This window comes from Nicrophorus vespilloides, unplaced genomic scaffold, assembly GCF_001412225.1.
Source record: "Nicrophorus vespilloides isolate i.1.1-1 unplaced genomic scaffold, Nicve_v1.0, whole genome shotgun sequence".
Classification (NCBI taxonomy): Eukaryota; Metazoa; Arthropoda; class Insecta; order Coleoptera; family Silphidae; genus Nicrophorus; species Nicrophorus vespilloides.
The window spans coordinates 31,680-47,595 of NW_017098473.1; the positions used below are offsets into that span (position 1 = coordinate 31,680).

Consider the following 15,916-nt stretch of genomic DNA (forward strand, 5'->3'; position numbering starts at 1 on the left):
AATTAACACATTTCCATATTTAAATTTTTCATAAACTCAATAAACAATCATTTCTACATAATTCTAATTAGTTATTTCAAAGTTGTAGGAACTTTTCATAATTTCTACAGTGTTCTAAATTCCATATTTCAATAGCTTTTCATAAAGTTGAAACTTTCTAACTTCACATATTTTCTTTGCATTTACCTCAAAGATTTAACTTCTTAATTTATTACATATTTTCATATTTAAAGCTTATAAATTAAGTCTTTAACTTGACTTCTTTACTTTTCTTATTTCTTCAAAAAACTGAATCAAATCAACACTTCTAAATTTCTTACATAATTCTGATTAGATATTTCAAAGTTGTATGTACTTTTCTTAAAATCAACAATATTTTACAAGCTGAAAAACTCAATATAATCGCGAGATTGAATCTTTCTTTTTCATTCTACAATAACGTTTCGTAAAATCAACCGTATTTTCAAAATTATACATGAAATTCATTTTCCTCATAGATTCAACTTCTTAATTTATAACATATTTCAACATTTAAACATTATAAATTAAGTTTTTAACTTGACTTCTTTACTTTTCATATTTATTCAAAGACTTAATCAACACTTCTTAATTTATTTACATATTTGCAAATTTCAACTTTTTCATAAAATCAGACATAATTACCACAATTTACGTTCCTTTTGCATTCTACAATAACTTTTCGTAAAATCAAACATATTTTCAAACATTGAACATTGAAACTTTCTAACTTCACATTTTTACTTTGCATTTTCCTCAAAGATTTAACTTTAATTTTTTAGTTATTTCCACATTTAAACCTTATAAATTAAGTCTTTAACTTGACTTCTTTACTTTTATTATTTCTTCAAAGACTGAATCAAATCAACACTTCTTAATTCCTTACATATTTACAAGTTTCAACTTTTCATAAAATCAGACATATTTCACAAATTAAATATGAATTTCAACTTGATAATAATACTCAATTAATACGTAACAAAGAAAGTTTCCAAATTACATCTTTAACTTTGCCTCTTTTTTTTCAATAATTAACATATTTCCATGTTTAAATTTGCCATAAACTCAATAAATAATCATTTTTACATAATTCTAATTAAATATTTCAAATTTGTAGGAACTTTTCTTAAAATCGATAATATTTGACATGCTGAAAATTCAATACAATCGCGACATTGAAACTCTCTTCATTGCTTTTTTCATTTACACTTACCACAATTAACGTTCATTTTCATTCTACAATAACTTTTCGTTAAATCAACCGTATTTTCAAAATTATACATGAAATTCAATAAAAAAAAACATAATTTCTACAGTATTCTAAATTCCATATTTCACTAGCTTTCCATAAAGTTGAAACTTTCTAACTTCACATATTTTCTTTGCATTTTCATCAAAGATTTAACTTCTTAATTTATTACATATTTCCACATTTAAACCTTATTAATTAAGTCTTTAACTTAACTTCTTTACTTTTCTTATTTCTTCAAAGACTTAATCAACACTTCTTCATTTATTTACATATTTGAAAGTTTGAAAGTTTCACAAATTAAATATGAATTTCAACAAAAAAAATCATTAAAACTTGATAATAATACTCAATTAAAACGTAACAATGAAACTTTCCAAATTACATCTTTCACTTAACATCTCTAATTTGCTTTGTTCTTCAATAATTTAATACATTTTTCATAACATCTACCATACTTTGAATTAAAGACGAATTTCAACGAAAATATATGTTTTTACAAATTTCATAACACATATTTCATTAATTTTTCATAAAGTCGATCAAACTTTACGACCTGAAAATCAAATTTATTAAAAACGTAACATTGAAACTTTCAAAATTAAGTTATTAACTTAACATCTTTAATTTGCTTTTTTCTTCAAAAAGTTAATGAACACTTCTTAATTAATTAATTGCATACATCCAAATTGCAACTCTTCATAAAATCAATAATATAAATTATTTCAAAAACATTTCGTACAGTCAACCAAACTTTTCGACCTGAAAATGAAACTCAATAATTTCCATAAAACTTTATTTACTTTTACTATTTCTTTCAACAACTTAATTTACACTTCTGATTTGTACATTTCCATGTTTAAACTTTTCATAAAGTTTTTTTTTCATTAACCACACTTGACAAACTTAAAATTAAATAATATTTTCAAAAACAATAACATTTGTATGAAAATACACCAAATTTAGATTTGTTTATATTTTCCGTTTGAATATTTAGGAAATAATTTAATAACATTTATCTTAATTACTGACTACTCATATACAAGGTGGCGGAAAAGTAATGTCATAATTTGAATTAACTGCCATTCTTCCAGATAGCGTCAAATATCACTGTGTTTTGATATTTATGATGTAGATGTATAGTGAATTAGTTGTCAACTAGCCATGGAGCGATACACACCTCAAGAACGTGGATTTATTGTTACTGCTTATTTGACAAATTTTCAGTGTGTTGTTTTAACGTAAATGATCGATGAAGCAAATTTCCACTTAAGTAGTTATGTTAACAAACAAAATTTGCAGTGAAAAAGTGATTGGTCCTTATTAGAGGTTGCTACAAGTTGATTGATCATTATTGTTGGTTTCAACAGGACGGAGCAACCGCTCACACAGCTCGGAAACATTTACTTTTGCGCCACCTCAATAATTAATTTATATTTATTGACAAAACCTTCATTTCTTTATTTAACTATTAATAATCAATTGTAGATTCTGAAGCTAAATATTAACACAATCTATTGCATTCTATTAAATAAACACTGATAATCATTCGTTTACTTATAAATAATATAATTGTGTTTTCTCTCTAACGTACATTGTAAATCTGTAAAAGTGTAAAATCTGCAGTAATAAAGTTAGATTATCTTGTTGTTTTCTGGCTATTACGTGATTTGCAAAGCATGTTCGTTGAGTTGAAACAGTAGGTGAAGGATATTCAAAGTTTCGCTAGTTATCAGTGTGATCCAGTTATGCGCTCGTCCTGAAATTACCATCTCCTGCACAAACGACGTTTTCTCGAAGAACAAACATCGAATGCTCCAATTTTAATGAGCAACCCAAGAAGAGAAGGTCACAAAAAAATAGTATATATATAAAACATTATACATTAGGAAACAGCTCATATGCGAACAAGTTAATATCGATTGTTCGCTTTAGTGGTCACACTGCGTTTACAAAGTTTGCTACTTTGCAGTCTAATATCGCTGGCGATTACATAATAATAATTGAAATCTGTGCGCGTGGGTGAGTATTTATGGTTCTTAATAACCGTAGTCTAAATAACGAGAGAGAAAAAAAAACCCTTTCGCTTATTTGTATTTATTTATATATTTTTTTTCTCTCGCCTGTTCTATTTATTTTACTTTTGTGCATTACTTCTTTTTCATTTCGTCTCGAGGCTATTTCGGGTGGGGGACAAACACTTTTCCGGTCCGTACGTGATGCGAATTTAATGTAGTCAACGTACTTTCGTTGCCATCAAATATTTATGAATTCCATTGGAAACGGGGAAACGCTGTACAAATTAATAACACGGCCGCCTCTAAACTCAGTCCGGATTTCTCAAACAACACCCCCCGAACAACACCACCCCCGCATGTGTCAATAATACCGGGCCTGAGGGGCACTAAGTAGCGGGTTTAAATGATCGTCTGTTCGGAATACCGGATCACCTAAGCCGCTCACACCGTTTTCCGCTCACGTTTCCAAAAACTTGTTGAGCGTTCGGTTAATTGGAAATCATACAATCAAAAGTCGTCAATTTTCGGTTTTGTTTGTTTATTGGATGACCTTCTTTTCTTTTTCTTTTTTTTTGTTTCCGAGATTAAGGAAGAGACTTTCTTCTTTTGTTATCATCGAACAAGCTTCTTCTTCCTCCTCCTACGCTGCACTTAGATCTGAAAGAAATTATCCGAGCACTTTAGAAGTTAGTTTCACCGATGCGACAAACCTTAACTCAACCGCATAAAACAATTATAAACTAAAAACTTTACGAATATAATAGTTGAAAACCAATATAAATTATGATTCTACTACGTTATTAACTTTAAATGCATTTTTTTATATAATTCCTCATTATATTAAACAATGAATTACAATGTATACCAGTGTTTTACAACCTTTTTAAGCGATTCTACAATTCTAATGCCCCTTATGTAATATATACATAATTCGACATACGGTTAAACTATGAATATGTCCATTTTCGAATTGCACTGATGTAAGCTGTAATTCAGGGGAATACCCTAATTAGAACGTACATAAATTGCATAGTTACAGTATACCAGTATATTTGGTTGCATATACAATAAATATATTATATTTAAACTGAAAATCTTATATTATTATCTTACTGCAAAATGTATTTGTTAATTATTATAGTCAAATAATTAATATTATTAATAATATTTTTTAAAATAATAATAAAACTTTTTCTATAATTGTAATTTCTTTAAATGTCACTGTCAAGTTACGTTAAATTCATATGTTTATTATTAGGGCATCGCGATTTATTTTGATTCGATTCGTAGTACAATGAAGACAATACAACATTAACCATTTTTAGTGTTAATCAAGAACACCAAGTATAAAACTAAATGAATCTGGGACCATGACATCATGTTGTATAATTAGAGGTAAGCAGTAATCATGAGTAGCCCATCTCAGTTCCTGGAGGATGCCATAGAGTCAGCCAAGAGGGCTGTGCAATTTGATTCGGATGGCAAAGCAGAACCGGCAGCGTATTTCTACAATGTGGCAGCTAGATTGCTGCTGAAAGCTGCAGAGGCGAGTGAGAACGCTGACAAATCTGAGTCTCTGAAGGTCAAGGCCCAGGAGTATGAGGCGAGGGCACAGAGTCTGCAGGAATTGCAGAATCAAAGTGGAGAGGATTTCCATGAGGATATGCACAAGCAGAGGGTGAGGCAGTTCAGGTTTTTGATACAACAAGCTTTGGATGCAGATGGGGCCGATTTGAAGAGCACTGCCATTGAGTTGTACACGAATGCAATTGAGTTTGTCACCAACTATCCGGATCTGATGCAGAACGAGATCAAGGATTTGGTTCTGCAAGCTTTGGAGCGCGCTGAAGAGTTGAAAGGTATTAAGAAGGAGTCTCCAACTGCTGAGACTTCGCCGGTGCGTAGAACGGCGCCCAGTTTGCATAGGGGAAGCAGCGCTCATTTGCAGGTGTCCGGGAATAAGGATGTTTACACTGAAGAGGAAAAGCGTGTGCTTTTTCACACATCGAGGATTAATAACATCGATTACGTGCCGTTTATGTCTATAGATTTGAAGGAACGTTTCCAATACGCGTTTCCTTTTACTGATAAGAACGGACATCTGGCGCTCTCGCCAAAGCAGAGAAAGGATTTCTGTAAATGGGTAGATTCAATACAAATTGAATGTAGTTACAATTGTTTTAATTGTTATTGTAGATTAGGCCAGAGGAAATCTGCAGTGAACCTTGCATTGTTCTCGGACAGTACCCTGACTACTTCAGCATCAAGCAAACTGTAGTTTCTGATTGCTCTTTTGTCGCTTCTTTGGCTGTGAGCGCGAGTTACGAGAAACGTTTTGGGAAGAAACTGGTGACTCCTATTATTTACCCGAGAGACAAGAACAAGAAACCCATGTACAATCCATTTGGGAAGTACATGGTGAAGCTGCACCTGAATGGAGTTACCAGGAAGGTCATCATTGATGACCAATTGCCAATGAACAGGTATGGGCAGCTGCTGTGCTCATATTCCAGTAACAAATCGGAGTTTTGGATCTCGCTCTTGGAGAAGGCCTACATGAAAGTCATGGGAGGATACGATTTTCCTGGAAGCAATAGTGTAAGTTAAATTCTTCGATTGGAGTGTTAATAACTTATTTGATAACTTATTTATAGAATATAGATTTGCATGCTTTGACTGGTTGGATTCCTGAGAGGATTTCCATCAGGATGAAAGACGCGGATTTCAATAGAGACGCTCTCTTCAACACGCTGGAGTCACGGCTGAGTAAAGGAGATGTTCTTCTGACTGTTGCTACAGGTATTATGTCCGATTCAGAGGCCGATAGGACGGGATTAGTGGCGACTCACGCTTACGCCGTCATGGATATAAGATCGGTGAACGGCGTACGGTTGTTCAAGTTGAAAAACCCTTGGTCACACCTAAGGTGGAGAGGCAATTACTCCGAATTGGATGTCAGACATTGGACGCCGGAGCTGCAGAACACACTTAGCTACGATCCGCACAGTGCGGCCCAATTTGATAACGGCGTTTTCTGGATCGACTACGACAGCATCTGCGCCTTCTTCGAGGTGTTCTACATGAACTGGAACCCGGAACTGTTCAAATTCACCTACTGCATCCACCAGTAACTCAACAATACCTCAATTTCTTTTTTAAAACACTAATCGTTTCGCGATTTAGGGAATGGAAAGCTGGAGTCGGACCCATCAAGGATATTTACACGATCGGATCGAATCCGCAGTTCTCGTTGAGCGTGAGCGGTGAAGCTTCCGGCGCCGTCTGGATTCTTCTCACCAGACACATCATGGACATCGAGGATTTCAAGGAGAACCACGAGTATATAACTCTGATCGTGTACAAAGGGAACGGCAAAAGGATTTATTACCCAAGTGCTTGAAGATCTATTCCACAAGAGATTTTGATGTTCATATTGAATGGTTTTTTAGTGGATCCTCCGCCGTACATTGATGGGGTACGAATCAACAGTCCGCATTACCTTTGCAAGATTATCCTCAGTCCAGGAATGAGCAGGAATTACACGTTGGTGGTCTCGCAGTACGAGAAAACGGCTACAATTTACTACACTTTACGAGCTTTCGCTACATGTCCCTTCAGTCTCAACAAAATCATTGATCCGTACAAATTTAAGAAAGAAGTACGTATAATTTATTTGTTTTTGCATTCAAACTATTTGCAAGATTACTTTAAAAGGTTTGCGGAGAATGGAGAGGAGTAACAGCTGGAGGCTGCGGAAACCATCAAGCGACATACAGGAACAATCCTAGAATCAAAATCGAGATCGAATCAAATTCCAACGAGAACTGTCTCTTTGTGGAGCTCAAAGGGCCGAAGCAGTACCAGATCGGCTTCGATTTAACAATAACCACTTTAGCCGACGATTCCGTAACGGCTCCATTTAAAACTATCTCTTCAGGACCTTACAGGTAATTAATATAACATCTGAACTAAAGCTATTTTCTTGAAAATATGTTTCTAATTTTGCAGAACTGGGATAGTCGTTCTCGACTTGGATAACGTCCCTGCTGGCAGTTTAACATTAACACCTTCGACCTATCTGCCGAATCAAGAAGGCCCATTCATATTGACCGTCAAATGTTCGAATGCTGTACAAGTCTACAGAGAGAAATAATGTTCAACTGTTTTTAAAGAAAATTTAATTTTTATACACCGTGCTTCTTTATACACCTGTTTTTCTAATTAAATAAATTGTTATATTTTCTTCAAGTTTTCAAAAAATTTGATTGAAATTCTTTGTAATAAAGACGAAACATAAATTATCAAATTTAAAATGTTTATTATTAATTTTAAAATTTTTCAGAATTTGTCGATTAGTTCTAATGAACTAACGGTTGGTCATCGTGGTCTTCTACAATTACCACGTTCTTGTTTCCTCATGTTGGTACACCTGATTAACACAGTACATTGCAGTTATAACCTCAATGGCGTCCCGAAAATATTTATTAAGCTAAAGTGCTTAAATTAAACAGTGTTTGCATTTGCTTGTAGTTTAGACTCGAGAAAATCTATTAATCTATTACAGAATGTCTGACTTCATCGAATCCGAGGCCGAGGAGTCTGAGGTAAATATAGTTAAATGTTTTGTATAAACATACATGTAATTCACTAACAATTCATGGTACAGGTGATTGTACCATGAACCAAGCATTGTACAATTAAGCAAACATACCACTAATTTCTTTCTATGTTTTCTATTATAGGATGAGGAGGAATTGACCCCTCATGATAAGAAGAGGCTGAAGAGATCGAGGGCCATGAATGACTCCTCTGAAGAAGACGATGGTGAGTAGATTTCTGATAATTTGGAACAGTTTACTACATTCGAATTTGCTATAGAAGATGACGATAGGGAAGATCTGAAGGATCTCATTGATGATAACCCAATTGAAGAAAGTGATGGTGAGGACTCTGATCGAGATGGACAGAAGAGAAAGAAATCGGATGAAGAATATGATGATCGGCTTGAGGATGAAGATTATGACCTTATTGAGGAAAATTTGGGTGTTAAAGTGGAAAGAAGGGTCAGTTGTTTGTTGTGTTGTGTTACTGGAGTGTTAAGTGTTAAATTTGTTTGTAGAAATTCAAAAGGTTGAAACGAATCAGGGATGAGGAGAGTGACAATGAGGATACTGCAGATCAGAGTCAGGATCGAGATGCAATTGCTATGGAGATATTCACAGATGATGTAAGTATTTTTATTATTATTTTTTTTGTAGAAACTTCTAATGTAAAATCTTTAATGCTAATGGTATTAAATTATCATTTCATTAGAAACTTTTTATATTTTATTGTAAAATCTACTTGTTGCATATGTGAATGTTTAAATGAATCTCGTATTGTTGGTATTAATTCATAAAAATTTAATTTGTGCCATACAAAACATGCATTTTAACTATCATCAATTATGCACTGTTAACTGTTCTAGTTACACTAAAACTTAGCAGACTTAGTAGACCATTGCTTGAAAATATAATTAAGAGGTTAATTGTTATTGTTTGGTATATTAATTAATTGATGGTTGAAATAAGCTTTGTATCTTTTGTTTCCTTGCTTAACAAAACGTAAAAAAGGATAAAGATGATCATCAGGTAAATAGATTTGATTTGATGAATTATGAAGAAGTGGTTTATTGTGGATTAAAAATGTTTTAAAAACTTTAGGATGATGAAAGACGGTCAGAGAGGAGCCACAGACATGTGGCGGAGCCGGAGCAATACGATGAAGATGATGATGACTCTGATGCTGATGACTTTATCGTCGATGACGAGGGTAGGCCAATCGCTGACAAGAAAAAGAAGAAAAAACCGATATTTACCGACGCGTAAGTTATATCATCAGAGTTAATAAATACAACATTTTAAACTGGTTTCTTTTGCAGTGCGTTGCAAGAAGCTCAAGAGACTTTCGGCGTTGATTTCGACTACGACGAGTTCTCTAAATACGAGCAAGATGAGTACGAGGAGGACGATGAAGAAGACGAAGATTACGATGATGAGGATGAGGACGGGGAGAGGCGCAGAAGGCCCAAGAAAACGAAGAAAAAGATGAGTAAAAAGACTATCTTCGAGGTGTACGAGCCTAGCGAACTTAAGCGAGGCTTCTTCACCGATTTGGACAACGAGATTAGGAACACAGATGCCCCGGAGCGAATGCAAATTCGCGAAGTTCCCATAACTTCTGTCCCGGAGGATTCGACTGAACTAGACGATGAAGCCGAATGGATTTACAAGCAAGCCTTCTGCAAGCCATCGATATCTAATCAAGAGTCTCATCTTACCGTGGAGGCTAGGGAACGGCAGAAGAAGGGCCCGCAAACAGTTGGAAAGATACGAAAAGCACTCGACTTCATGCGTAACCAGCAACTGGAAGTGCCTTTCATCGCGTTCTACAGGAAAGAATATGTTCAGCCTGAATTGACGATAAATGATTTATGGAAGGTCTACAAGTTCGACGCGAAATGGTGCCAGTTAAAATCACGTCGTCAGAATCTTCTGAACCTCTTCGAGAAAATGCGCTCTTACCAACTGGATCAACTCACGAAGAACCCGGATGCTCCCATTCCGGAAAACGTGCGCGTCATGAAGGACTCTGATCTTGATAGGCTGAAAAACTGCCAGACAACTGAAGAGCTTCAGGACATTTACAATCACTTCGTGTTGTATTACGCGGGCGATCTGCCAGCGATGCACGTAGCTTGGCGTGAAAAGGAAAGGGAGAGGAAAAAGTTCGAAAAGCGACAGGCGAGGTTGAAGCAAATTGCGGAAAATGAAGACGGGGCTGATATCCCCGAGGATGTCGACATCGACGAACAGGATGAACCTGAAGAACAGGAAACTTTAAAGTACGCAAATCGATCTGGTTCTTATGCCCTCTGCACTAGGGCAGGAATCGACGGATTGGCTAAGAAATTCGGTCTCTCTCCGGAACATTTCGCTGAGAATTTGCGTGATAATTATCAAAGGCACGAAGTCGATCAAGAGTGCGTCGAGCCTTTAGAAGTAGCGAAAGAATTCATTTGCCCGTGAGTCAATTCTACTTTAAAGATTCATCGATTGTAATACTAATTATTAATCTTTTATTTTGCAGGAAGTTCCAAACTGTGGAAGAAGTTTTACAAGCCGCCAAGTTTATGGTTGCAGTGCAGATTGCTAAGGAACCACTTCTAAGGAAGAGCGTGCGCGAAGTGTTCTTCGAAAGGGCGAAAATTACCATCAGGCCGACGAAGAAGGGTATGAAAGTGATCGATGAACAACACAATTGCTACACCGTAAAATATGTTAAAAACAAACCCGTCCGAGATTTATCCGCTGAGCAATTCCTTAAGCTTAGCATGGCCGAGGAGGAGCAATTGATCACAATCACGATCAATGAGAATATCGACGGGAACACATCGAACTCGTATATAGACGAAGTTAAACAACTGTACATTAAAGATGAGTTCAGCAAGAATGTTCAGGACTGGAACGCCTTGCGCATGGAATGCGTGGAGCGTGCTTTAACCAAATCCGTGCTTCCTGATCTCAGGGATGAACTGAAACGAACCCTGATAGCCGAGTCTAAGGATTACGTTCTGAAAGCTTGCTGCAGAAAACTGTATAATTGGCTTAAGGTAGCACCTTACAAAGTTGATTTCCCAGATGAAGAGGATGACGAATGGGATACTTCGAAGGGCATCCGCGTTATGGCAATCGCCTACGTTCCAGATTACTCACAATCTGCTTTCACTTGCATAGCAGGTCCGGACGGCGATATCACAGATTATTTGAGATTACCGCATTTGCTCAAGAGAAAGAACAGTTATCGCGACGAGGAGAAAATGCTCAAGGAGGCCGATCTGAGCGCATTGAGAAATTTCATTTACACCAAGAAACCGCATGTCATCGTAATCGGCGGTGAATCCAGAGAGGCTATGATGATTTCCGAAGATATGAAAGGTTTGGTGTCTGATTTGGTGGACAACGATCAGTTCCCATCGATAAACGTTGAGATCGTCGACAACGAATTGGCCAAAGTGTACGCCAATTCTCATAAGAGCGAAACAGATTTCCGGGAATATCCTGAGCTCCTCAGGCAAGCCGTCTCTTTGGCCAGAAAAATGCAAGACCCATTGGTAGAATATTCGCAACTCTGTACGGCTGACGAGGAATTGCTCAGTTTACGGTTCCATTCGATGCAGGATCAGTTGGGCAAAGACGAACTGCTGGAGAATCTATATTTGGAGTTTGTTAATCGCACTAACGAGGTCGGTGTTGATGTTAATTTAGCTGTGCAACAGAACCATAAGAGTCACTTGGTGCAGTTTATCTGCGGTCTCGGCCCTAGAAAGGGTCAAGCTCTTATCCGCGTACTTAAACAGACGAATCAGCGCTTGGAGAACAGAACGCAACTCGTGACGTCCTGCCACATGGGCCCTAAAGTGTTCATCAATTGCTCTGGTTTTGTTAAGATCGATACAAACAGTTTGGGCGATAGTACTGAAGCTTATGTAGAAATCCTTGACGGTTCTCGTGTCCATCCAGAAACGTACGAATGGGCCAGGAAGATGGCCGTCGATGCTCTCGAGTATGACGATGACGAGGGAGCGAATCCTGCCGGAGCACTCGAAGAGATTTTGGAGGCTCCAGAGAGATTGAAAGATTTAGATTTGGATGCTTTCGCAGAAGAATTAGAGAGGCAGGCGTTCGGCAATAAGAGCATAACTTTGTATGATATTCGTGCAGAATTGAACAGCCGCTACAAAGATTTAAGAACAGCTTTCCAATCTGCCAATGCCGAAGAATTATTCGATATGCTAACGAAGGAGACTCCTGAAACGTTCTATGTTGGTAAAATGATTACGACGACGGTGTGCGGCATTTCCAGGAGGAAACCGCAAGGTGAGCAATTAGATCAAGCTAATCCAGTGAGAAACGACGAGACAGGTTTGTGGCAGTGTCCGTTCTGTCTGAAGAATGACTTTCCGGAATTGTCTGACGTATGGAATCACTTCGATGCTGGTGCCTGTTGCGGACAAGCTACTGGCGTCAAGTTACGTTTGGACAATGGAGTTTCTGGTTATATTCACATCAAGAACTTGAGTGACAAACATGTGGCGAATCCGGAGGATCGCGTTGGTATTGGTCAGCTGATCCATTGCAGGATAATAAAGATCGACGTGGAAAGGTTCTCTGTGGACTGCACCTCGAAATCAAGCGATTTGTCGGATAAGAACCATGAGTGGCGGAGGGCAAAGGATCCGTTCTACGATCAGGAGCAAGAGGATACCGACACGAGGACAGAGCAGGACGTGAAGCGCAATAAACAGAAACAGACGTACATCAAGAGGGTCATCGTGCATCCTTCTTTCCATAACATCTCGTTTCTGGAGGCGGAGAAAGTTATGGCGAATATGGACCAAGGTGAGGTGATCGTGAGGCCTTCCAGTAAAGGATCGGACCACTTGACCATCACCTGGAAAGTGGCAGATAAAATCTACTCGCACATCGATGTCAGGGAAGAAGGAAAAGCGAACGCGTTCTCATTGGGATCGTCGTTGTGGATCAACGGGGAGGAGTTCGAGGATCTGGATGAAATCATCGCCAGACACGTGACCCCGATGGCCGCCCATGCTCGTGATATTTTGCATTTCCGGTACTACAAGGATACCGAGGGCGGTCACAAAGATAAAGCCGAGGAGTATCTCAAGGATGAGCGCAAAAAGAATTCTTCCAAAATCCATTACATCATAAGCGCTTCCAAGGTATAGAGTATTTATTATATTTGGAAAGCGAACAGAGATAATAATAATAATTATTGTATTGCAGAACTATCCGGGGAAATTTCTCCTCTCGTATTTGCCGAGGAACAAGGTGAGGCATGAGTTCGTGAGTGTCACGCCGGATGGCTTCCGGTACAGAGGTCAGATGTTCGATAACATCGGGAACCTCTTCAAGTGGTTCAAGGAACATTTCCGTGATCCCATTCCAGGCGGACAGACGCCAGGCACTCCGAGAAGCAGTAACCACCAGGCCAGGCCTTCCTCTTATGGAAACAACGTGACGCCGAGCTACGGCAACATGAATTCGGAGGCCATTCAGCGGGTGGCGCAGAACATGCCCAGCCACATGATGCAGACCTTGTCTGCAGTCGCGAACCAGACTCCGCATTACCCTCATACTCCCGGCGCTTACGGTGCTAATACCTACATTAACACGGTAAGTTATTAAGCTTAAGTAGCTTTATAAATGCCGAGAACACCCAAAGCGTTCATTCGAGGTGAAGCTAAATCCTCGATGTTTATGGCGACCAGTTCTCGATTCGTACATTTCGTAAGAAGCAAAACACGCAATATATTTGAACTGAAATTTATTTTATTACTTCTCAATTTCACATGATTTGGTTTTTAAATATCAATTTATTTATATGCAATTGTGTTAACATGTATTTGTGTGTGAATTCAACAGCCTTATACTCCAAGCGGACAGACTCCATTCATGACTCCGTATCAGACACCGCACGCTCAGCAGACACCTAGGTACGGCCATCAGACTCCATCGCAACACCTGCCGAACACTGCCCCACACATGAGCGGACCGTTCCTGCATCCTGGAGCTGTGACCCCGTCGCAGAGGACGCCCGGCTACAGGAATTCCATGGCCTCATCGCAGTCTCCGATGATGCAACCTTCACCGCAACCATCGCCGCACGGCAGATCCTACGGCGATCACAAGTCCTATCCTACAGAATCACCTAGGAGCTATTCAAGTGAGCACCGGAGCTACCCCGACGGAGGTGGTAGATCATCCAGGAACAATTACGCTCACAACAATGAATCCACCGATTGGCAGAAGGCGGCGGAGGCTTGGGCCAGGAGCAAAGGAGGACGTGAGGGTGGTAAGTGTCTATATTTATTACAAAAAAATCTAGAGGTGTTAACTAATCCTTTCTTATGGTTGCAGGAACCCCGAGGAGCGAAGCCGGCAGGGGAACCCCACGATCTCAAGGACAGCGCACGCCAAGGTACGACGACGAAAGGTCCAGGAAGAGCGTGGGCAAAAGCCCTCGATCTGTCCGCAGCACTCCAAGGACGAACACCTCACCGCACTCCATGTCGTTGGGCGATGCTACCCCGCTTTACGACGAAAACATTTAATAATCATTATTTTATTTTTTTTGTCCTTTTTTTTATATACATATATATATATAGTTTAGTATAATTTAGTATTGCAACTATCTTATTCCCGAAAACTCAAATCAACCGTAAAACAGACTGTTCAAAGTTATTATTATCTTACTTTTATTTAATTTCTTTCCACGAGAGACGACGGAGGAGCAATGAAAAGAAAATATATATGAAATATTTTATATTGTAAAACAGATGGGACGAGGAGGAGGCGGATAGGAAAAATATTGAGAAATTGATTTTGAACAATAAAAAGCAAGTACATTTTTCTATGAATCGCTGTAGTTTATTACAAATACAATCATCGTTCATTCGTTGGACGAAGCTGCTGCGTTGACGACGTTTCGGCATATTTGGGATTTCCAAGGGCATTGCATTTCGCAGTCTGGCAAATGCCGCTGAGAAACCCCAAAACTGCGCTCAACACTTCTTCTTCATGATGTTGATCTTCTTTTGTTGTTGCGTTGGTCCATTTTCCTACCTAACTGAAACCGAAGCACTCTCTGATACAACGATCTAATAATAATAACAACAACAACGTGTTCACAAATAAATGCCTATGCTATATATAATATACTCGTATTATTATTATACAATGGAATTGTTAAATTTAATACCGATCGAAACAATTGTTTGTGTTTTTCTATGAAAGAATAAACGCTATTATACAAACGTTCTTTATTTATTTCTGCAATGCGTTTGCATGAATTAGTTGAATACAAATGCATTCAAAACCGTTTACATATCTATATCTTGAATAAATCGAGTTGCGTAAGATTCGGTGCTCATTGCTACCAGATTTCCTAAGGAAAAACTAAGGTCGAGAACAATTGCTTTGGGACGTGAAACATAAAACGTGGCGGCGCGGGCATTGTTTTTTCTGTTGGATTTTATTGTTTTGAGAGCGGAGGGATTTTCTAATCGGAGCCGGAGATTTCGCCGGAGGCAATTGGAACAATATGTTTGTGGTCAGAGCTGAGCTGAGCTGTGCAGAGAGCCGTGGCACCACAAAGAGAACAGACCGTAGTGCACCTCTTGCACAATGCAGCAGAGAAATCCGGGAACAAAACGCTCTATCATTATTTCTCAATATAATCGTTTTTTATCCATTCAAGTGGATCTAACTCCTTCCACCCGAGGCCAATAATACGGATCCGATATAAATCGTTGAGAGGGATTCCCCGTTCCGTTCCGTTCGATTCCCTCCACATCGCATCTCTGCACCTGCACCCACTTCTTTTTTCCACTCGACGCTTTCCGCTATTTGCGCAGACCTGAGCTAAGGCAGTTTATTAATTCGATGCTAGAGGAGAGGAGAACCCACCAACACACCACAATGTACTCGTTGCTGCGATCTCGATAATGGCATTGTCCGAGAGCGACAATTATTATTAATAACGAATCGCGTCCATAAATCGATTGTTTAAT

The 15,916-nt window shown here is 38.3% G+C and overlaps 2 protein-coding genes across 5 annotated transcripts; both read left to right on the plus strand.

Annotated features, from left to right (window-relative positions):
- Positions 1-4,513: 4,513 nt before the first annotated feature.
- Positions 4,514-7,528, plus strand: LOC108562535 (calpain-7-like). Its single transcript, XM_017920912.1, has 7 exons — positions 4,514-5,428; positions 5,482-5,883; positions 5,940-6,412; positions 6,469-6,677; positions 6,735-6,943; positions 7,000-7,232; positions 7,294-7,528. The coding sequence occupies exons 1-7, from the start codon at positions 4,694-4,696 to the stop codon at positions 7,436-7,438; spliced, it is 2,406 nt and encodes an 801-aa protein (XP_017776401.1). The 5' UTR covers positions 4,514-4,693; the 3' UTR covers positions 7,439-7,528.
- A 191-nt stretch (positions 7,529-7,719) lies between these two features.
- On the plus strand, positions 7,720-15,109 carry LOC108562534 (transcription elongation factor SPT6). Of its 4 annotated transcripts, none has more exons than XM_017920907.1 (11): positions 7,720-7,889; positions 8,028-8,109; positions 8,164-8,348; positions 8,405-8,512; positions 8,898-8,915; positions 8,988-9,148; positions 9,206-10,348; positions 10,414-13,066; positions 13,131-13,520; positions 13,770-14,199; positions 14,265-15,109. In XM_017920907.1, exons 1-11 carry the CDS (start codon positions 7,851-7,853, stop codon positions 14,456-14,458), a joined length of 5,403 nt encoding a protein of 1,800 aa, XP_017776396.1. In that variant the 5' UTR covers positions 7,720-7,850; the 3' UTR covers positions 14,459-15,109. The 4 variants fall into 4 exon arrangements, with proteins under 4 accessions (XP_017776396.1, XP_017776397.1, XP_017776399.1 ...); XM_017920908.1 differs by having other exon boundaries at positions 8,167-8,348; XM_017920910.1 differs by lacking the exon at positions 8,898-8,915.
- The last annotated feature ends 807 nt before the right edge of the window (positions 15,110-15,916 follow it).